General features: G+C 35.9%; 2 protein-coding genes across 2 annotated transcripts in view; one reads left to right on the forward strand and one right to left on the reverse strand.

Moving 5' to 3' along the window:
* Positions 1 to 6,582, forward strand: part of ITIH2 (inter-alpha-trypsin inhibitor heavy chain 2) — a 67,174-nt gene extending 60,592 nt beyond the window's left edge. The window contains exons 17-21 of the mRNA XM_006862744.1: positions 2,378 to 2,491; positions 2,875 to 3,073; positions 3,788 to 3,960; positions 4,856 to 4,967; positions 6,435 to 6,582. Coding sequence (XP_006862806.1) covers positions 2,378 to 2,491; positions 2,875 to 3,073; positions 3,788 to 3,960; positions 4,856 to 4,967; positions 6,435 to 6,582 — 746 coding nt within the window. The remainder of the gene's footprint in view (positions 1 to 2,377; positions 2,492 to 2,874; positions 3,074 to 3,787; positions 3,961 to 4,855; positions 4,968 to 6,434) is intronic.
* Positions 6,583 to 12,991: 6,409 nt separating this feature from the next.
* The window catches only part of KIN (KIN, antigenic determinant of recA protein homolog (mouse)), a 43,907-nt gene continuing 32,796 nt past the window's right edge, over positions 12,992 to 24,102 (reverse strand). The window contains exons 9-13 of the mRNA XM_006862745.1: positions 23,418 to 23,468; positions 19,459 to 19,527; positions 17,983 to 18,082; positions 16,383 to 16,483; positions 12,992 to 13,310 (exon numbers count right to left, since the gene is read on the reverse strand). Coding sequence (XP_006862807.1) covers positions 13,248 to 13,310; positions 16,383 to 16,483; positions 17,983 to 18,082; positions 19,459 to 19,527; positions 23,418 to 23,468 — 384 coding nt within the window. The 3' untranslated portion in view covers positions 12,992 to 13,247. The remainder of the gene's footprint in view (positions 13,311 to 16,382; positions 16,484 to 17,982; positions 18,083 to 19,458; positions 19,528 to 23,417; positions 23,469 to 24,102) is intronic.

Consider the following 24,102-nt stretch of genomic DNA (forward strand, 5'->3'; position numbering starts at 1 on the left):
TGTGAGGATTTCCAGCCTTGGTTGCTATGAGTTCAAATTGACTTGATGACAGTCAGTAGTCCTACACCCAAGAGCCCTGGTGCTCCTGTAGGATAAGCACTGAACTGATATCAAGGTTGGCAATTCGAGTCCACTAGCTGCTCCATGGGAGCACCTTTACAGAGTTACATCCCCAGGGTGTTACATCATAGGATGGCTATGAGTCAAAATGATCCTCGATGTCAGTGAGTATGGTTTTGGTTTGGAGTCTTAAACCCATTCAACTTCTTGTTGTTAAGTGCCGTTGAGTTGGTTCCAACTCATAGCGACCCTGTATAGGGTTTCCAAGGAGTAGATGATGAGTTTGAACTGCCAACCTTGCAGTTCAAACTGACCTTGAAGTCCAGTGTATTATCCTACAGCGCCACACCAGGACTCCTTAAGTCTTAGGAATCAATGAAGTTTTCGTTTTCCTCAAGCTACTTTCACCTAATCAAAATTTTGGCTACACAGGCTATCTTAAACACAATTTTTCTTCTTCTTTTTTTTTTTTTTTGCTTGGAATTACATCAACTCAATATAGTAGCACTGATTAGTTTTTGTTTATCAAAAAGTCTGGTGGGATTTTGGTTAATAAAATTGGCAAAAACAATCATTTTTAGTAAATGCAATTTCCTTCAAACAAAATATTTCAAAACACCCTATTTGTGCAAAAGGAAGGAGAGTGTATCATAGTAAAATCATCTTTTGATTTTTTTAAATAGTTGAGAATCTCTATTGTACATTTTAATGATATCCTCTAATGCCCAGTTCCAACACAAAATAAACTGAGCACATTTTTATTGACATAGCATGAGGTTAGTGGTGTGGAGAATGCAAAAAATAAAGAATTTTCTAAAAGTAGGATTTTATTCCTGCCCTGCATTAGTTTGTGTTGTCTTCCCAGTTACCAAAAAACACACTGAAAATGAGTGTGTACAAGGTAGCATATCAGGTTGGTCAGGAGCTTGGGGCTTGTAATCAGATAGCTTGGGTTTGAATTTGCTCTGCCGCCTACTAATTAATTCTGTATTGTGATTTGGGGAAATCACTTAGCATCTCTGCCAGGGTATAGTGAGAACGAGTTAAGCTAATGTTTGCAAAGAGCTTTGCTTGCAAATCTAGAAAACAGTAATTTTTCAATGGATGGTAGCCTGCTCTTCCAATGTTTCCACTTCACTCCCTTCAGTTACTGTGACTAGAGTGTTAGCAATGTAGAGTTCTTCCTCTCCATTCCATTATCAGATATTTGTGGGTTCTCCAGAACGTCTCTGGAACTTTGCCTTCCTTACCAATTTCATTCACAATCCTTGAATTTAATATTTCTTGCCAGCGTTACTAATTTGGCTACTAAATGGTGTCTACTTCCCAGTATTTTATTTATTTATACTGCCACCAGTAATTTTCCTAAAACGAAGGTCAAGTCACAAACCTTTACTAGCCACCAGTTCCATTCTCTAGCATGGTGTTCAAGGAAAAGTTCTAAGTAAGTCACAAACTTTTCTGCATCCCTGCTTTTCTTCATCTGTCCACTCAGAGTTGATTCTTTTCCTTTTTAGTCTTATGTCTTCCTCTCTTCTCTAACCTTCAAGATGTGGTTCAAAAGCCAACTCCTTCATAAATACCTTCTTAATTTACCTATTTATTCATTCTCATTCTCAAAGTAGTTTGCTTAGGTCAGGATTGTACCATTTACTTTTTCTCTCTTACATTTGTGGCTATATCTGCCCCTTGACTAAAGTATTACTTTCTTAAAAGTACAGACCATAACTTATTTATATTGCATCAAACATTGTCTGATTTAGTGGGGGGTTTTTTTCCACACAGTTTTTTTCATTTTTCCTTACCAAGTATTTGTTGGATGATTAAATGAAAAAGTAGGTAAATAAATACCAGAAGTCATCAGCCAGGATAATTGTATCTTGGGAGTGAGCTTTCTTGAGAGTAGCTTGGTTCTTCATTGCTCTTGGAATCAATTTTAATTTGTGCATTTACAAATAATATGGCACATTCTTTGTATGGTTACTTAAGATACATACTTATCTATCCTGTGTTTCTTACTCCTGTGTCTGTCTCATTCTTTCTTTTACCTTTGTTATGATTTTTGTGTGTTGTACAGTGCATATGTGATAGTAATACAATGAACATCCATTATATTTCTTAAATAGCATAAATCTGTGACGGTAGTTCCATGCAGAAGGACTAAAGATTGTGGACTCCTGAGTCCCCAATGCCTAGAGTAGTACAAAATAAAAGCACAATAAATATTTGTTCTTATTAAATTATAAGTGTTCAGGAATGAAATACTATTTAAAATAATTTCTATGATTTGTTTTTATTTCCTTTGTATGTTTTCCAGTTGAAAATGACCCACACTTCATCATTTACCTTCCAAAAAGCCAAAAGAATATTTGTTTCAATATTGACTCAGAACCTGGGAAAATCCTCAACCTGGTTTCTGACCCAGAATCAGGTAAAATAAAAAGAAATTACATTTGAATTAGAAAACTTACAATTGTCATATCCCACTGTTCTTTTCTTCCCTTAAATTAAATCCTATATACTACAAGCTCCAATAATTAGTGAGAAATTAATTATAAATCTATCCTTAAGTATTTTGAACTGTTAAGATAAGCGAGTCTCCTTGGATTAGACACAGTAGAGCTTATTGTGATATAACTAAAGTATAATAAAATATATCAGTATAAAATAAGTTACAAGAGAATAATACTATTTAAATTCTGAAGCAAAAAACCAGAATAATTTTCTCAGATTGTCATGTTTTATAAATTTGCATTACAGTTTTCCATAATAGCCCACAAAAGAGAAAAAAAATGTTGTTTTTTTTTCCTGTAGGGATTTTGGTCAATGGTCAGCTCATTGGTGCCAAGAAGCCAAAGAATAATAAACTCAGCACCTATTTTGGAAAACTGGGGTTTTATTTCCAAAATGAAGATGTGAAAATAGAAATCAGCACAGAGACCATTACCCTGCATCACGGCTCTCATGTGTCCGTCTTGTCCTGGGCTGACACAGCACGCATCAGAAATCAGAGGCAAGTATTATCACAGTGCAATTAGGACTTGTTCTCGACACCTGACTACATAAACAAGCCCAGACCTCAGCAACATAAATACAGAACTTAAAATCATCATCTAAAGATGAGGAAGCTGAGGTTCAGAAAAATGTTTCTTACCCACTACCCTGCTCCTTGGATGCAGGGACCATCCTTGTACCTAACATATATATAGTAAATACTGAATAAATAGATATTGGATGAATAAATGAATCCATCAACTGAAAACCATAACAGAGTCTATATCAGAGAGGGTACTCAGAAAAACTGTGATTGTATCTTTTGCTTACTATCTTCGAAATTATCCACTGTGGTTGAGTCAAGTCTGACTCATAGTGACCCTATAGAACTGCTCCAAAGTGTTTCTGAGACTGTAAATCTTTATGGGAGCAGACAGACAGCCTCATCTTTCTCCCAAAGAACAGCTGGTAGGTTTGAACAACTCACCTTTCAATGGTACTTAACCCACGGTGACACCAGGATTCCTTACCTTCCCAGTTAGTATCTGTTCATTGGTTGCTAGTATGCAACATAATTTTAGATCCAGGAGCTCAAACAACAACATGCCACAGCAAAAATATTGTAAAGCTCTAGAAGGAAGCTGGTAGAATTATAATGGAGGACTGAAGAGCCTATTAGAGATGACAAGAATGACTTCCTAAGAGTCAATTCCATTTTGGCTTTCACACTTAGGGTGCTTGTCTCAGTGAAGAAAGAAAAAACTGTGACTATCACCCTGGATAAAGAAATGTCCTTTTCTGTTTTGCTTCATCGTGTTTGGAAGAAGCATCCAATCAATGTAGACTTTTTGGGGATCTACATTCCCCCTACAAACAAGTTTTCACCTAATGCACATGGACTAATAGGTAAGTCTCAACCATACAGCAAGTGTGGGTAACACTCTAGGCTTTGGCAACTTTGGGTGACAGCAGTTAGAATTTGGGGAAATGAGAGGGATGAACTCAGACAAAGCACAGGGAGGACCTAACATAATGATGCAGGAGAGACTCAGGAATGTTATTCTGCTGTTCCAGACAAGATTTTCCCAAAACCAGAACTTTATAATCATTAATGGGAATGTTAAGAGAAACCTAAATACCAAACCAGCTGTTGTCCGGTCATTTCTGACTCGTGGTGACCCCATGTGCTTTACAGTAGAACAGTGTTTCACAGAGCTTTCCATTGCTCTGATTTTTTGGAAGTAGATTGTCAGAGCTTTCTTCTAAGGCCCCTCTGGGTGGATTCGAGCTACCAACATTTCTGTTAGTAGCCAAACACTGAAAGAGAAGAGAAAGATAAATGGGAAAGATAAATTTTAAATCTTAAACAGAAATATGTTCCTAATGGAAGAAAGGTGAACTGGGTTAGGAAATCCGTGAGGCCAAGTAGGACATCAAGGTACCCTAATTTTATAGAAATTGTTCAATTTTTAAGAATAGGACATCATAACCAAACCTTGCTCCTATGACTTGAGCTATGCTTTCAGGTGATAACCTTCACTGCCCGCCCATCAGGAATTTTATTTTACTTGTAGTCTTGGCAGCTGAATCTCATCTATAAACTGACCATGAAGGCAGTAGCATGGACTTGCTCTCAGAAAGGAACCTGTCCTTCACATCACTGCCCCCGTTCCTCTCAATATGGCTTTCTACACTAGAAATTCTGGAAGGAGGACCAGAGTATAGTTTATTCAATGAGGAGCCTGTCTTTTTCTATAACTCTGGATAAAATGTAAATATATGTCTGGACTTTTTTCATTAGGTCAGTTCATGCAAGAACCCAAAATACATATTTTCAATGAGAGACCAGGAAAGAATCCTAAGAAACCAGAAGCAAGCATGGAAGTGAAAGGACAAAAGCTGACTGTCACCAGGTAGGCCTTAATGCATAGTTGTTGTTGTTTAGAGCCGTCGAGTCGGGTTCTGACCCAAAGCGACACTGTGTAGGTTTTCCGAGGGGCAGCTGGTGAACTTGAACCACAGGCCTCGTAATTCAAACGGGCTTTGCAGTCCAGTGCATTAACCAACAGCGCCACACCAGGACTCTTTAATGCATAGAGAAGTAGCAAAAAGGGGTCCTCTTAGGGTTGGACCCAGACAGAGAAAGGTAATGCTTAAAACAGCTTTTCTTACTCATCCTCAATCTGAACAATGCATTAGAAATACACACATACATACTTTTTGCATAAGAACACTGCAGATAGTTGCAAATCATGATTAGATCTAGATCATTTTATGTGCCATAAAATGTCAAGTGAGCACATTACTCAATTGTTCTTCATCTATATACAATTAGCCACCTTATGATGACAAACTGAATCATTGGAAAGATTGGTCAAAGGAGGGAATTATAAAAATGGCTATGTACCATTGTGTTTGAGAATGAATGTATTTTTTATTTAAGAAAAGACCAGAACCGTCCTTTTGAGTATGTATCTGCTTAATGCATTTTTTAGTATCTTTTCTTACACAAGCCATCACCATGATGCTTCTTTTGAAATGAGAACATAGATACTTGAAAACTATTCTGATTATAAAACTCATAAATCTTCCTAATTTTCTCCAGTTCTCTCACATCTAATTCTATATTATTTTTAGCAGTTTTTGCTTTCTTAGGGCTTTCACAAAGCATCCAACTTAACTCTAATGACACAAATTTTAGACTTCCATAAACTTACTTAAATCATATTGTTGTTGTTAAGTGCCATTTAGTTGGTTCCAACCCATAGCGACCTGTGAGTTGTGCATCGTAATATATATTTTAGGGTTCCTTAATGGAAATGTGGACTCCTTGTATGGCGCTGTAGGATCAACATTGAACTTCAAACCACGTCAGCAGCTCAAACTCACCAGCTGCTCCTTGGAAACACTATACAGGGTCGCTATGAGTCAGAATCAACTCAATGGCACTTACCAACAAAAACAAAGGAAATATATCATACACTTCTCAAATCATTGGCTTTGTGATCCTCAAATTGGGGGACATGAATTTGTTCAGAAATAGCATCACACATAAATAAAGCACCATAAAATAAAAGTTAATGCTTCACATAATATTTAAAATATGGGCCCACTACGCTGAAAGTTTTGTTCCTGCCTTCTTTTCACTTCATTTTTTTTTTTCCTGGATAAGTTCACATTGCTATTATCTCTATAGGGTTAATATTGGATTATTCAGGGCAAAATGCTTATTCCATCACCTTCCAACCCTAATCTCCAGACAGATGTGTTAAATGATTTAGAAAACAAGAAGGGATGGGGAGGGGAACACACAGTGATAGACTACCAGGCTAACCATGCCTTGGTCTCTCTCCTAACCTTGCATATCATTTCCCTTGCAGAGGCTTACAGAAAGACTACAGAACAGATATAGTGTTTGGAACTGATGTTCCCTGCTGGTTTGTGCACAACAGTGGAAAAGGTTTCATCGATGGACATTACAAGGATTACCTTGTGCCTCAGCTCTATAGCTATCTCAAAAGGCCTTAAAGGTTTATAAATAAAGTTTTAGACATTATTTGTATAAATACAATCGTTTCCCTGCCACATTGCAGTCATTCTTCAGTCTGAATAATTAAAAAGTGACCATACTTAACAGTTTTATAGAACCTGTGAAAATATTTTTAAGAATTAATATTTTGCAATGAAGCTTTAAGATTTTGCTGCATTTGCCCTGGTGTGACACTGGTCTGTTAACGGCAAGATCAATGGTTCAAACCAGTTGATCTCGTGAACCCTATAGAGGTTGTTAGGAGTCAGAAATGACTGGACAACATACAGCAATAACAAAAAGAAAAAAACAAAGAGTGTTTATCAAGGAGTTGCAAAGGAAAAGTTGGCCTCCAGACAGAGCCTTAGATTTGGCATTTCCTGTGATAATTTCACAGGAAATTGTTGTTTTGGATCAGGTTCTCAGCCTTGCCAATTGAGTACATTTTTATGCTATCAATTAAATGTTAAATGCCATCGGTTTTCGACCCATATCAACTCTGTTTAGGGTTTTTGAGGAGCAACTGCTGAGTTTGAACTGCCAACTTTGGAGTTCAAAATATAGGGAAGTTCAAATATGAGAGAATAATTCTACAAGCATGAGATGAGAACAAGGAAAGTTACTTGATCTTAGTTGTTTTGTAGCTAATACGGCATACCATTTTACTGCATTTTTGCCCTTCGCATATATTGTGTTTTCTAAAAATTGAAGGTTTGTGGCAACCTTGCAACAAGCAAGTCTCAGTGCCATTTTCCAATAGCAGGTGCTCACTTTGTATCTCTGTGTCACATTTTCTAATTATCATAATATTTCAAACTTTTAAACTTTGCTTTTACACACAATGTTATGGAGTCCTGGTCTGACACTTTTTCAGAAAGCTGTCAATAGAATTATCTTATGACCCAGTTATTCTCTCTACTTGGTATATATCCTCAAGAAATAAGAGCCATGGCACAAATGGATAGATGTACACCCAAGTTCACTGCAGCATTATGCACAATAGTAAAGAAATGGAGACAGCCTAGGTGCCCATCAGCAGAATACTTGAGCAAACTTTGGTACATACACACAATGGAATATTATGCAACATTGAAGAATAACAATGAATCTGCAAAATCCACATAACATGGAGCAATCTGGAGGACATTATGCTGAATGAAATTAGTCGGTTGCAAAGACACAAATACTGTATGAAACCACTATCATAAAAAGTCAAGAGAAAGTTTACATTCTATAATAAACTTTATATGATGGCTACCAGGGGAGGGAGGGAAAGGAGGGAAGGGAGAATTATTCACTGGGTAGAGTGTAGACACATGTTAACTTGGGTGGCAGGAAGGCAGTTAAAAGAAAAGGAAGGAAACAAGAAGGAACATTTTTAAATGAAATTATTTCTTTTTTTTATTTTTCCTTTCATGTACTAGAAGGGCAAGAATGTATATTTTCTGATAAAAAAAAAAAAAAAGAGCTTACACATTATTTTCCTTTGAAACATGAAGGACAGGTTACCACAGCAGCATCTTCTGTGTTGTTATGACATGTTTAATACAGCAGAGTCTGACTTCTTGTTCCATTTTAATAATTTTCTCTAATAACACGGCCTCCCTAACAGTGAATTGTGATATTTGGAAATGTTTATGAAGGCCGACTTGAATAATGAAGTAAAAATAAATAAAATATAAATGAAATAAAAAGAATATTTAATTTTGGGGAGACTTTGAGATCCTATATAATTAAATTCAATTTATGAGTTATTAAAAAAACCTTGACATAAAACTTCTACCTTTAGATAAATTAAGGGGCTTCGGAAAGTCTGTGGAAAATGGGATGGTAAGATAATGGAATTTCTCCATGAAAAAAATTGAAGCCCCTTCATATAAGCTTAGTGTGATACCTTATTGTACTCAGTAGTTTTTTAAATAATGATGAAAACCTTGGGGTTTCAATTTATATTCAGGATGCTAGACAACTAAGAGACCTGTATTTAAAAATAAAAAAACAAAGAGTTAAAATAAAATATATATGTGATTCAAATTATCAAAACTTTTATTATAGCTGATGCTTTGAAATTTATCACTTGTAAGAAGCATTAATTGCTCATCTATAACTCTATGTGCTTTTGAAAACATTAATTCTTGCATGTCTTTTCTATACAATTAATTTTGAATTTCCAATGAAGGAACCAAATCAGTAGAAACCTCTGAAAAGGAAGAACTATTTCAATGTCTACCTCGTGATTATTTTCTGAACAGTAATCACCCTGTGACAAAGATAAGCAACTTGACAATGACTTAATTGTGTTTGATACCTTGGAGCACCTTGCAACCCACTGGTAGTTTATCAATATTGAATTTTATAGAGGGTTGAGGTTGTTGTTCTAATTGGTTCCGACTCATAGTGATTCCAGGAAGCACTGGTGGGTTTGAACCATCAACCTTGTGGTTAGCAGCCCGTTGCTTATCCTACAGTGCTACAACAGGATTCCATATACAGGGTTGTTGTTAAGTGCCGTTGAGTCAGTTCCAACTAATAGTAACCCTGTACAGGGTTTCCAAGAGAGTGGCTAGTGAGTTTGAACTGCCAACCTTATGATTCAAACAACCTTGTGGTCTAGTGCTTATCCTACAGCACTACACCAGGACTCCATAGGGTAATGGTATTATTCAAGTTAAAACTATTGACTTTTGTCTTAAATTTTGTTTGTGCTTTTAAATAACAGTGCTTTTAAAATTACAAAAGACCTAGTAATAGCAAAATAGGAATTACCTGCCTGTCTCCATAAATATAAATTTAGTTATCATTTTCCTTTTATTGATATTTTTTCTCACTGTCCAGCTCTACATTGGTGACTTTTGAAATACCCACGAGAGAATGAAAACTCTGGAATGATAAAATAGTTTTGATAAAACTATTCCATTCTACAATTAACATTGCTGGGGTCATGTCAGTAAACCAAATGACAATCAAGAATGATTCGTATTTTAAATCCTGTGATTCCATTTTACTAAAGTAGAAACCTCGGCAATATGGTATCAACTCTTAACTGAGTTCCAAACAAAATCAGGGCAGAACTTTAATTAGTTGTTAAGAGATTACCAGAAGATTTTCTTTGCTGGCTCACTATTGCATTTGATTATCAATTCATTGAACCTTGTCAATCCCTATGCACCAGGCACTGTTCATACTCTGAGTCAGAACTGACTCGATGGCACTTAACAACAACATAGCTAGCACCTGGTGCACTCCTTATATACCAGAGGCACACAGGCAATGTCTGCTCAATGAATTTGATTCAAACATGTCAGCAAACACTGATAGGCAGTTACAAACTGATGCCAGAAGACAAAGACTACATCAGTAAATATTTGTAAGGCAATGGGATTCAAAGATGTACCAATGAAGACAACCAATGCAGGGAATTTGGTTTTCCTGGACAGCAATGCTATTAATTTGATATGATTTTAAGAGAGTTGATGAAAGTAATAGCTTATGATGTTTCAAAAAGAAAAGAAAAAAAAAATCAAGATTTGATTTTGGATGTTTGAAGACATTTTGCTTATCATAATCACTATTGACGGCAAAGAATTTAGGGGAAAAGTGTGTTCCATATCTATCCACAAACATATTTTGTACTTTGGAAAGTTGAAAATTAAATTTAGCTAAAAGTGTGCTATTTTATTTCTGAGATCTTTCATAAAGATGCCAGAGAAGAGAATTAAATAAAGGTGAGGTTAGTAGGAGGTTGTTGTTGTTGTGAAGTGCCATCGAGTTGATTCCAACCCATAGTGACTCTATATAGGGTTGCTGAGGCACATCTGGTGAGCTTGAACCACCGACCTTGCAGTTCAAATGGCTTTGCAGTCTGGTGCATTAACCCACAGCACCACACCAGGACTCCTAGTAGGAGATAGTGATGAATTGCTTTTCCTATAAACATAAACTATTGATCCCAGACTTATAAATCGGAAGGCATATATAATATGGAGTTCTGGTGAGGCACTGTAGAATAAACACTGGACTGCTAGCTGTGAGGTCAGCAGTTCAAACCCACCCCTGAAAACCCTACACAGGTCAATATGAGTTGGAATCAACTCCACAGCAAGAATACATATAGTCTGTCATCTTTTTTATTACATGATTATCAAGGAGAATCGCTCTCTTTATTAAAATCATCATGGCAGACTTGTATCAAAGCAGACAGTAAAACCTTCTTGCTTGCCTTCCTGCACTGATTGCCACTGTTGTCAGTTGCTATGGAGCCAGTTCCAACTCCTGCTGACCCCGTATGTGTTAAGTAGAAAAGCTTCTAAAGTTTTCAAGTCTATGACTTTTCAGAAATACATTGCTTGGACTGTCTTCTGAAGCATGTAGGTGAATTTGAACCACCAGCCATTTTGGCTAATAGTTGAGTGCTTAACGATTTGCACCACCAGACCTCAAAATATTATGGTTTGTCTCCCTGTACTGTAAGCACAATTCACTACCATTTATGAACTACTTACTGAATGTGCTGGGCAGTGTATCTGGCATTTTATATGTATTTCCTGTAGTTCTCACAACAACCCTGCAAGGACACATTATTTTTGATAATTTATACTGTTACAGACTCATGTCAAACCTATGGGGCAGATGTGCTCCTTAGGGTTTCTGAGACAGTAACAGCATTGTTTACCTCCTGGGGGTCTGCAGACCTTGCAGTTAACAGCCCAATGCTTAAACCACAGTGTCACTGTGAAATTCAAAAACATCAATTTTTCTAAGATTACAGTTAGTGAACAGAATAGTCAAAATTCAATCTAAAGTTGGTCCAACACCAAAACCTAGACCCTTTCTATAATAACTATGCTGTCATTTCTAAAACACCTTTATTAACCCAGGAAGAGCTTTCTGTAAAGCCACTGATATCATCCCTCACTTTCTTATATTGTCTCTTATAGTTGCTTCCACTTACCAGCATGTACACTCTCATCCTCTGATAAGATAATTTATATTTTCCTTAGGAACCCACCCCTTCTCTGCATCTCAGTTCAAGGGAGATGTCTCAGGGGTTGGCTTATGAATTAGATCTGACCAATCAGCATAATTCAATCTTATTTGAGTATGGTCTAATATGACTCAATTCTAGGTCTCTTATTTGAACTGCTACAGAAGATAGATTTTCACTGGTATTCCTGAAAGGTGAGATGTAAACCTGGAGAGGCTGGTAGTCATCTTTTCATTGTGAGTACCTGAGAGGAGCCAACAAAGAGGAGGCCAGAGACGCTGAGACCTGATATGTGCTTATACTCTGATCCCACAGCATCTAAAGATCGGGTCTACTCCCTTTCAATGATGCAAATGAAATTTTTTCTTGTTGGCAAAAGCAAATATAAGATAGGTCTATATTTTGTGCCCATAGGTAACATACCATTAAAACTGTATAGTCAAAGAAAAAAAAATTTTTGTATAGTCCAACTTTAGTTCCTGGGTGGAATAAATAGATAAATGCTTGGCTGCTAACTAAAAGGTTGGAGGCTCAGGTCTACTCAGAGGCACCTTGGAAGAGAGGTCTGGGATCTACTTCTAAAACAACCACCCACTGAAAAGCCTATGGAATACAGTTCTACTCCGACATACATGGGGTCATCAGGATTCAGGATTGACTTGATGGCAACTGTGGACTGGTTAAGTTTAACATAGCTAGTAGGATCATAAAATGGTGCAAACATTTTGAAAAACAGTTTGGTAGTTCCTCAAATTGAACACAGAGTTACCATGAGATTCAGCAATTCCACTCCTAGCTATATAAACAAGAAAATGGCAAACATATTTTCACTTGAATGTTCATAGCAACATTTTCTATAATAGCCAAAAACTGGAAACCACTCAAATGTCCAGCAACTGATAAGTGGGTAAACAAAATGTGGTAGGTACATACAATAAGCATTATTTAGCTATAAAATGGAATGAAATATTGCTACAACATGGATGAAACCTGAAAATATTCTAAGACTAAGAAGCCTGTCAGAAAACAAAATATATTATATAATTCCATTTACATGAAATCTGCAGAGTGGGCAAATCCATAGAGAAAGAAAGTAGGTTAGTATTTGCCAGGGGCTACAGAAAGACAGGATCAGGGAATAATTCTTAATGAGTGCTAATTTATTTTTGGGGGGTGATGAAAACCCTATGCAGGGTTGCTATGAGTTGGAACCAACTTAATGGCACTTAACAACAACAACAGTACTTGTATAACTCTGTGAATAGAGACTAAAACCACTTGAAATGGATAAATTGTATGGTATGTGAACTATATTCCACTAAAGCTGCTAAACTTACTTACAGTTCAAATACTGCTGAAAATATAGAGCATGTGAAGGATTTCTTCCAATTAGATTCTAAATTGTCTTTTATAAAATACTATACAATAACATTCTTTTAATAAAGATTTAAAATATATATATATATTACAAAGGAAAAAAACAAGAACAAAATTACACATTCTGATACTTCATAAGACATAATTAGTTTTTATATAAGTTTAACTAAACAACTATATAGTCACATTTAAATAAATCCATTTGTTTTATACAAAAGAAATACCCTAATGCAGTAGAGTTTCATAATGCCTTAAAGAACACCAATTTGATGATTTTAATGTGTTGTTAACAAATTTTCAAACTCAGGCAAGTTTAGAAATGTCTTCATATTGGATTCCTTCAACTCTGCGTCCTTTTAAAGGGCCCTAAAATTAAAATAAAATTTTAACAAAGTTAAAAACACACATGTACTTCAAAGATGAGAATATCATTCTTATGGGCACATATGTACCTTTTCCATTTCCCTAAAATATTTTAAGGTAGCTTAACATTTCTATACTTCTATAAATTTAAAAAATCATCTACAGCATTCTTATTAGAATGACCATATTTTCTTCAATGACAATTGAAAGAATTCTAAGAGGCTCTATTAGTAGGTACTCTGGCAGAGATTTCACATGCTGCTGAGTATTTCTTTGGCTCCATAGATAAATAGTTACAGCATTTCCCAGCTCCCCCTGTAGTTAGATACGGCCATGGAGGTGAACAGAAGTGATGTGTGCCGCTTTCAGGCCCAGGCCATAATCTCCTCCTCCCCGTGCAATCCTTCATACTGACTTCCCTTTGGCCTGCCTGATGCAAACGTGGCAACCAAAGAAGCCACTTGTGAAGACAGTGAAGCTACTTAGTTAGAAGGATCCTGGGCCCACAAATCACCACAATACCTGTTTGCACTTTTAGAAAGAAAAGTGAACTTTGATCATGTTTGTGCCATAATTATTTGAGGGTTTCTTTTTCTTTTTTTTTTTTTTTACAACAACCATCATTATTTTAGAGTCCTCAAATATAACTGATACTAAAATTTAAGATGCCAGAAATTATTTTTAAAATAGCAGGAGAAATCAATTAAAACATGACTCACGAGTTTTGTGGCACTGATTCAGAGAAAACACAGGGCCATGTGAGACAAACTTGACACAACATATTTTATATTGGCAGGTTACCAAAAAAAAAAAAAAAAAGAAGAAGAATCCCTCAATGGGTAGATTTCCACTTTTTATGTGGATTTGCACATAAATTCTATGACAATGTATGGAGTCCTAAGGAATTAATTGTTGTTAAACTGTCCTGCAGTCAGTTCCCCCTTATAGTGACCCTATAAAGGGTTTCCAAGGTGGTTCAAACTGGTGGGTTTGAACCAACAACTTTGTCCAGTGTTTATCCTATAGAGCCACACCAGGACTCCAAGCAATTGGTATCTTCAGAAGAAACATCTGAAATCTGCTTTTCTCTAATTGGCTAATTCTGTTTAGAACTCTGAAGTACTATATCTTTACATGACAGAAAATTTTTCATCTCCAGTACAGTGATTTTCAGTACTTGGAGGTACTTGGAGGAGGCGAGAGGAGATTAATACATGAGAAAGGCAAATGAAGTTGTGAATTCATAATGAGGGAGATTAGACATTGGCTCTTAAAAATCTTACAAACTGGGAACCAAAGACACTGCGAATAAACCTACAACATCCTCCATTTTAACTGGCTGTTCTGTGTATAGCACTATGGATTAGGGATAAGACCGCTAACCACAAGGTCAGCGGTTCAAACCCAACAGCAATTCCATAGGAGAAAAATGAAGTGCTATCTGCTCCTATAAAGATTTAGTCTCAGAATCCCCATATAGGGTCACTGTGAGTTGGGATCAACGCTATGTCAGTGGGTTTTTGCCTCTTTGGGGGAGATGAAAATTTAAAGCCAGATCGAAATTTCAATGTTTTAACAAATTTAAAAGTGAGGCATAAACAACCAGTCAAGGAAAAGGTAATGGGGGGGGTTCCCTAAACTTATATGATTCTGTCAAAGAGAAAAAAAAATCTGATTAACTTGGATAAGCTCTTCCACACCAAGTCAGATTACCTTTGCACTTTTTTTCCCTTTGTAGTTTGAGTTAGTGAGTGGTAGTTTCTAGGTTACTATGGTCAGGAACAGGAAAAAAAAAGCTTAGTTTACTTAATGTTCATTCTTTCAAATAAAGACCTCTTCCAGAAAACCTTCCTGACACACACATTCTAAAATAGGTACATGGATGTGTTTAGGAAGCTTATGAATTCCATTCATAGAGTATATTAAATTTGACATGAATTTGCAATTTTTTGGAGAGTTCAAATTTTCATCAGACGGCCTAAGGGGACTCTCGTTCTTCCAAATACTAAAAATCACTGCACTAGAAATGAAAAATTCTGTCATTTGAGAGAAGGATACATAATAAAGTACTTCAGAGTTTGTCACAGAATTTGACAAGTTTCTGATCTTTCCTTTTGAAGAGAGCTCAGACCTTACTCACAAAACCAGGGAGCTACCAGCTTTAAGTCAATAAACAATTTTATTTATGATAGAGATCTTTAAATTTATACTGATCTCTGCTAAGACTTGATGAAAAAATGTGAAACATTAAAAAAGAAAAAAAAAAGAAGAAAGTTGGCCTCTATAGCTCTTTCCCAACTAATTACATTTTGTTGTTGTTGTTAGGTACCATCAAGTCAGTACCTACTCATAGTGACCTTATGCACCAACAAAACACTGCCTGGTCCTGGGCCAACCTCACAATCATTGCTATGTTTGAGCCCATTGCTGCTGCCACTGTTCCAATCCATCTTGTTGGAGGTCTCCTTCTTTTTCTCTGACCCTCCACTTTACCAAACATGATATTCTTCTCCAGGGATTGGTCCCGCCTGACAATATGTCCGAACTATGAGAGACAAAGTCTGGCCATCCTGGACTCCAAGGAGCACTCACTCTGGCTTATTTCTTCCAAAGCAGATTGGTTGGAGCTAACTACATGAGGAGGCTTCAAAAAGTTCATGGAGAGATATAATTAAAAGATAATGTAAAATTTCCAAAAACTTTTTAAAACTCCTTTGTAACGATACTTCTCCCATTATTTTTACTCTGCCAAATAGTTTTACATTAAATATGAGGGGTGGAGTTTATCTGTGAATTGGGGTATTATTGGTAATTTCTTAAATTATTGATACTAAATTATATTTTTCTGGTTTTATATAACAAGTATACCTTTCTTTTATAATTAGAGAATTCATTGCTCTAGCAATGGCAGTCTTTGTTGAAAATAAGCTTATAGATTACCAAACAAATAACAGAAAAGACAAACAAAACACTCAAACTCTACAGTAAAGCAAAGACCAAGCAAATGAAAATGAACAATGACTGATATATTTTTAAAGCACTTAAAAATGTCTGTCTTTGTGTAAACATACTTACAGTTTCAATAACTATCGTAGCTGAAAAAGTCTTCTCATTGATGGATTCTAGAGTACCTTCATTTCCTCTGTAGCCGCCATTTAAAACTAGAATTCTTTTTCCTACAATAGAACATATTGGAAACTTAATGCAAAGAAAATGTCATTCATTGCATTACTGCAAAATACAATCATATCAAGTAACTAAAACAAATCCCTTAAAGTATAATTCATAGATGTTTTGATGATTAACATTCTAAGACCCATTTCTATTTCATTTATTTGTTAAAAAGGTGTTTTAGCTCTATAAGGAGTACAAGGTACATGAAGGACATGTTCAGTCTGGAAATAATCAGGTATCTTTTAGCTTATTTTGTCTTTTTTTTTATTTCACAAGATGACGTGGCAGTTTGATAAAAACTTAAACATATTCCTACCAGGTGACCAAGCCATTCAATTTCTAGGTATTTACCCAAGATATGTCATGTAAGGGGGGCTTCAAAAAATTTATGGAAAAATAGAATGAAAAGATAGTAGAATATTTTCCATGAACTTTCTGATGGCGCTTGCAAGTCCTAATAAAGAGTCACATGAATGTTCACACAGCAACTTTACTTGTAACAGCCCAAACTGTAAAAAACAAGGTGACTGGGTAAACAATCTATGGAATATTTACACAAAAAAGTACTGCTCAGCATAGAAATAAATAAACTATAAGCACAAATGTCAACATGGATGAATTGAAAATACTTATGGTAAGTAAAAGAAATCAGACCAAATAGATTAAATGATTTCATATATATAAAATTCTAGAAAATGCAAACTAATCTACAATGATAGTAAGTTGGTCAGTAGTTTTCTGAGAAGACAGAAGCAGAAGCCAAGAGGCAGAGGGAAGGATTCTGAAGAGAAATGAGCAAACTCTGAGGGTTAACGGATATATTCATCATCTTAATTATACTGACAGTTTCATCTGCTGACTCCGGGAGTGGCGCTGTAGGATAAACATTGAACTGTGAACCATAAAGTTAGCTGTTCAAACCCACCAACTGCACCTTGGAAACCCAGTACAGGGTCATTATGAGTTGCAATAGACTAGACAGCACATAACAACAACAAATACATGCAGATTGGTGTATGTCAAGTGATTTATTTTAATCCATTAAAATCAGCTCTACAGGGAATTTAAAGGGAGAAATGGGGGGAAAAGAATAAGTATGATGGGTGGGTATTTTAGAGACATATTATCACTACATCTAAATAGTCAAATGGTAAAGAAAACTAGGGGAAAACTCATCTTCACATTACCCTCTAGGAAGCTTAAACAAACATAACCTCACTATGACTAATTTTCACCATAGATGTCTAGACTTGGCTTCAGGGGGATAACCTATTCTAAAAACAATGAAAAATTTATTCATGCCCCAAAATAGCTTTATGAAAGATAAACTATCAAGTTACCTGAAATGAAATAGTGATCAAATATATTAGTAGTTATAAATCCCTAAAAAAAGGAAACTTCGATCCATAAACCATCAAGTAATATCAAAACACTATGGTTGTAAGAACACAATCACTGTTTTCGATGGCATACATATTAAATGGTCAGCAAAAAGATTTACCTGGTGCTGGTATAACTGTTTCTAAATGAGTCTGGTCAAGTTTCAGCTTGTCTCCAGAATCAATCATCTTTACAACAGCTGTATACTTGTCAATTACTTCCTGTCATGTAAAATGAACACTTTTAAAAAATGAACACAAATTTTAAAAGATAAAAATAAACAGACTGAAAACAAATTAAATGCCAACCAAAGATAAAACTCAATTCATTCTGAACACGACACTATTTTCTAGAGTCCATCTGGTGGTGGTGGTAGTAGGTATGTGCTGTGGAGTTGGTTGCGTCTCATAGCAACCCTGCATAAAGTTTCCAAGGGTGTAAATCTTTACGCGAGCAGAAAGCCTCAACTTTCTCCCATGGAACAGCTGTCAGTTTCAAACTACTGACCATGATATCAGCAGCTTGACTGGTACCCACTACGCTACCAGAGCTCCTAGTTTCTCAGAATATGGTTCTCAATCAAGAACTCAATTTAAAATTTGGTTAAGAATTTCAACCGGAAAGAATGAAACTGGTGATCTTAGAATAAAACTTTAAAATATGCAGAGCCAAAGGTGTGGTGCTATGGATAAGCACTGGACTGTTATGAGTTAGAAGCAACTCAACTATACTTAACAACAACAATGTATATACAAGGTGAGGCGGTGGAGGGTAAGAACTGGATTACTAACTAAAAGGTCAGTGGTTCAAACCCACCAGCCACTCTTCTGAAACCCTATAAAGGGTCAATATGAGTCGGAACTGACTCGACAGCATTGAACAACAAAATGTATAGTAGAAGGGCAATTCATGTATGCACACAAGGCTACATACTAGAATAAAACTATATTTAGGAAAAACAAAGGGGAAAAACAATTAGCGTGTTGATATAAACTTTAAAATCCTAACACAGTCAAAAGAAAGGTGCCTGGGAGATCAGACAAAAAACAAGAAATACCTCTTTGGAAGCCTAGGGGCATAACCGTACAGCCCATCATCAATAAAGTGAATATAGCGTATTAACTATTCAGGCACGCATGCTGAGATGTTTCCTTAAGAAGTATCATGGGATGTCATATATATAGTTTGCTCCAGCAAGAAAACTGTTGTAAAATGCTGTTGAGTCAGTTCCAATTCATAGCTACCCTGTATAGGGTTTCTGAGGCTATACATCTTTGCAGGAGCAGAAAGCCTCACATCTTTCTCCTGTGAACCAGCTGGTGGGTTTGAACCACTGACCTTGTGATTGCAGTCCAGTGCTTATCCAAAACAGCCACCATGCTCCCAAGTAAGAAAACAGACCAAGGTTAAATAAATATATGGTATGGCTGGAAATGAACTATTTTTTCCAACATTTATGAATTTAACTTTCCTTTTAAGGAGCCATCAAGTGCCTTTGTATTTCTGTACAAGGCCTTCATTTAAGAAAACACCAGAACAGCTTCACTAAGTCATCCTGCCTTTTTCACAAATTCCACTCACAATTGCATGTCCTTACCTTAACAATACCCTTTTTCTTATGATATTTCTCTCCAAGTTTTTTGGTTATAATTTTCACAATGATTTCCTAGAAAATAATAATAATAGAGAAACACATAAATTATCTCTTCTATGTTACTCCTTCATTTTCAATTATGTGCTCTGGTAAAGAAAAAGTTAGGGAGTTACTGAAAGATTAAATAGAAGGAAATTTATGGGGCAGTGAGCTGATGCTAATGAGTAACTCAGGAAAGGAGGGTGAGAATAAGTCCGAAACTTGAATAATATAAACATTTGTACATGTAGAACCTGCTAAATCAAAAACAACAACAAAATAACAGAAATTGTGGCACTGTGGGTTAACGTGCTGAACTGCAAAGTCAGTTTTAAGTGCAAGGTTGGCAGTTCAAGCTCCTCAGCTACTCCTGTGCAGGGTCCCTATAGGTCAGAACCCACTTGAAGGCACTTAACAACAGGGAGTTGGAACTGACTTGGTGGCACTTAACAACAACAGGCTTCACCAAAGGAGCCCTGATGGTGCAGTAAGATAAGCACCGGGCTGGTAACCATAAGGTTGGCAGTTCAAACCCACCAGCTGCTCCATGGAAGAAAGATAAGGCTTTCTGCTGCCAGAAAGATCTACAGCCTTGAAAATCCTATCCAAGGTTGCTATGAGTCAGAATTGACTGGATGGCAGTGGGTGAGTGAGCCCTTCCGAAAATGGTAAAGTATTTCCTTGATAGTCTTCTACTCTTTTCTCTTCCTTTATTCAAGGTAGTTACCAAGAAATAAATGTATCTTCAGTTGCTCCTTGAAAACCACAGGGTCACTACGAGTCAGAACCAACTCGATGACACTTAACAACAATATCTTTTATATGTATATACACACACACACACATATATATATATATACACACAAACATTAGATACATGGACATATATGTGTGTGTGTGTTTGTGTGTGTGTGTGTGTGTATATATATATATATATATATCCCATAACCACTACCATATGGAGTCACAAGCTGCTCCTTGGAAACCCTATCCAGGGTTGCTATGAGTCAGAACTGACTTGACAACATTTAAGAACAACAACGTGTGTGTGTATATTGTTAAGTGTCATGGAGTCAGTTCTGATTCATAGGGACCCCTGGATAGGGTTTACAAAGAGTGACTGGTGGACTTAAACTGCCGTCCTATGGCTAACAGTTCAGTGCTTATCCTATAGCCCCATCTGTATTATTTGTGAGTGTGTGTGTGTATGTGTTAAGTATGTATGTACACATGTACATATACACAGGCAATAGCTGCTTTCCATAGTGGTTGTTTCTTGAAATCTAGGACTTTTATCTGTAAAATCTTAGCTTACCTTGTCTTTCATAGATGGTATCTTTCTTTCTCTTTATTCAAAGAACTGAAAAATGTCAAGGACATTATACTGAGGGTGTACACTGATGATAAAAATTCAGATTGCAAAGGTCTCACTAGGAAATTGCAAGGAATTGAGTCTTTGATATTATGCATGACATTTTTCATGTCATTTTCTCATTATGTTGCTTTGCATTTTTAATAGACAGGATTCCCCCAGATTATCTCTTGCTAAAAGTATCTCTCTTCTGAGCATCTAATTCTCAAATGGTCAAGAAATCTGAGCTTGTTTCATATTAATGAATTATGAGTTATTACTTTGTCATTGTTTTCCTGATTAGCTTTGTAATGGCTAACTATGAAAAATTTAATAGGCTGATTAATTGCTATTTTCATGGTAGTGATTCTACATTAGCTACTTCAGGTGAATGTTAACAAACAGGTGCTAGCATGGTCACAAGTACTTCATTCAAAAAAAAATCCCCACTGCAGAGGAGTTGATTACAACTCACAGTCACCCTACAGAACAGGGTTGAACGGCTCCATACGGTTCCCTAACCTGTAAATTTTTATGGGAGCAGCCAGCCTTATCTTTCTCCCTCTGAGTAGCTGCTGGGTTCAAACCACCAATCTTGAGGTTAACAGCCCAACACTTAACCCATGGCACATCCAAGGATCCTAGGTAAAGTACTACAATGTTGTTGTTGTTAAGTGCCTTCGAGTCGGTTCTGACCCATAGAGACCCTGCATAGGGTTTCCAAGGATCGGGGTACAGTTGAACCACCATTCTTGCAGTTCAAACTGACCTTGCAGTTGAGTGCCACACCAGGACTCCCAAGTATTCCATTAAGCTGCACTAAAAGCTATATAGTTAATAAGAATTTAGTAAGGACTTTGTGGGGAGAGTATTTAATGGTTGAAAGACATCTTTAGAGAAGCGTTGTTATATTGTGAGGCTTCTACTCTACTTGTTAATCGCTGTTGAGTCAATCCCAACACATGGCAACCCCATGTATCCAGAGTAGAACTATTCCATAGCGTTTTCAAGGCTACCTTTCAGTAGCAGATCTCCAGGTCTGTCTTCAGAGTTGTTTCTGGGTGGGTTTGAATCATTAACCTTCCAGTCAGTAGTAGAGAGCTTAACTATTTGGAGCATCCAGTGACTACTATACTAAAACTTTCTGAAGGAAGCCAATTAATGCCAACGCAGTGTTTCTGAGTTAACCAAAGAACTTCTGGAGCACATTTCTCAAAGGTCCTTATGGAGTCATATTACAGTAGTTTAAAGTCAACTCATTGTATCATTATACTTATTGATCCTTAGCCACAAAAACCTGTTCAAAATATATATTTCCTGAGTTTTAAAATACAATCCTGTAAGTCTATCTCTGTGAACTGCTGGTTATTTTAACAAGCAAATTGCCCATTTCAAGGTAAGACAAAAGTTGAGTGATTAGAACACAGTTTTCAGGATTCTGACTTTCAATGTAACATTCAATAGGAAAAGCTATCGAAAAGAAAAAAAAAAAAAAAAAGCAGCATTTACTAATATTAGAAAATAAAATTTAATTGAAAGTATTATCAGTGGGAATTAAAATTTGGAATGTTTTACTTTAATTTTGTAAATTTTTGTGGTTTTTTTTTTTTTTTGCTTTAATCTAATGATTCTTGACCAGGGGTACACATCAGAATCACAAGGGAGGTTAGTGAAAATTCTTGATTATATTTTCATAAACAATACATGCAACTATTACTATTCCAATGCCAGTTAAACTAAAAAACCATAACCACATAAGCTGGTGGAAGAATGATTTTCAAGCTGGTAAAAGAATGATTATGAATATTTGAATCAGAACTTTGGACTTCCCAACTCAGGGAAGAACGTATTTTTCAAATTATGAATTATCTAAATGAATACTACTTTTCAATCTCCTGTTAACTGATCAAATCAGATTTTTTAACGATAAGTAAGGTAATACGAAAATTGTATGAAAACTTCACGTCTTAGTAAATTCCAAACAGAGCATCAATAAATAATAATTTTTTAAAATAATAAACAATTATAAATAAACAATAAAATGCAAATCTTCTCTGAGTTTATAAAATTAAAACCTGGTTGTTGTTTTTTTGTCTTGTATAAAGTACCTAAACAGTTATTCTAAATTCACTAAATTATAAATTAAAGACACATTATTTCTGCATTTATAATTCGTTAATCCCATCTCTGATAACACAAACTTTTTGTCTTACAGCAAAAACTGAAAATAATTCCAGGTTTCAAATGAAGTGTCCAATTACATATTTAGCATTAAACTCATAGAACATTGTTATGTTGTTGTTAGGTGCCATTGAGTCGGTTCCAACTCATAGTGACTCTGTGCATAACAGAACAAAATACTGCCCAATTCTGGGCCAACCTCACATAGAACATTACTGCCCTATAAACTGGAAATACTCTTCTAATACAAATGCAACTGATAATTAAAGATGAATAGAAAATTTATTAGAGAAATAAATCTGTTTTGAAATTTTTAGTTATATTAAATGCTATTTAGATCATTCACTTAAAAGCAGATTTGGTGCTTAAGAAGTTCCAAGTGAGTGCTTACAGGCTGTAGCCAGTAGTCTGTTCGGGCAGTTCTTTTCTTTTCCTCTTCAATCTATGAAACACATAAAGACATTCATAAAATTATCTTTTTAAAATCTTCAATTTATTTCAATGTATGTAACAAAAGAATACCATTAAAAACACCACAGAAGACCAATAATATGATTTAAGAGTTTAAAAGATTAAAATAGATACATATGCAAATATACATATATATATAAAATAAAACAAGTCAACAACCAAAAAAAGAAACAAAAACTTCTATTTAGCCATTGCAAGGCTATCTACCAATACAATAATCCCCTCTCTCAACTTCCTCCTCTGTGACTGTCACTGAGCTTAAATGAACTGACGCGACGCTAGAAACCATGAAATGTTTTCATGAGACAAAACTAAATATTGATGTCAATCCTCTCCCCTCTGTATACAGGATTGATAGGGACTGGTAACTTAGACACTGGCAACTTAAAATGGGGAGAAGGGGCTATAAAGGTATGAAGTGACTAGCTTACAAGTTTTCAGGAGGGAGTTTAGTTTTAAGAGTGTTCAGGGAAGGTAGAATCCCCACTGAATAATTTTCATCTTGTCTAGATAAGTCTAGTGAAAATATACAGGGATAAAATTCTTATGATTCAATAGTGAATAACCGTTATCACAACCAATTACTAATGTCACAACAGTAATGG

Source organism: Chrysochloris asiatica, unplaced genomic scaffold, assembly GCF_000296735.1.
Source record: "Chrysochloris asiatica unplaced genomic scaffold, ChrAsi1.0 scaffold00050, whole genome shotgun sequence".
NCBI lineage: Eukaryota > Metazoa > Chordata > Mammalia > Afrosoricida > Chrysochloridae > Chrysochloris > Chrysochloris asiatica.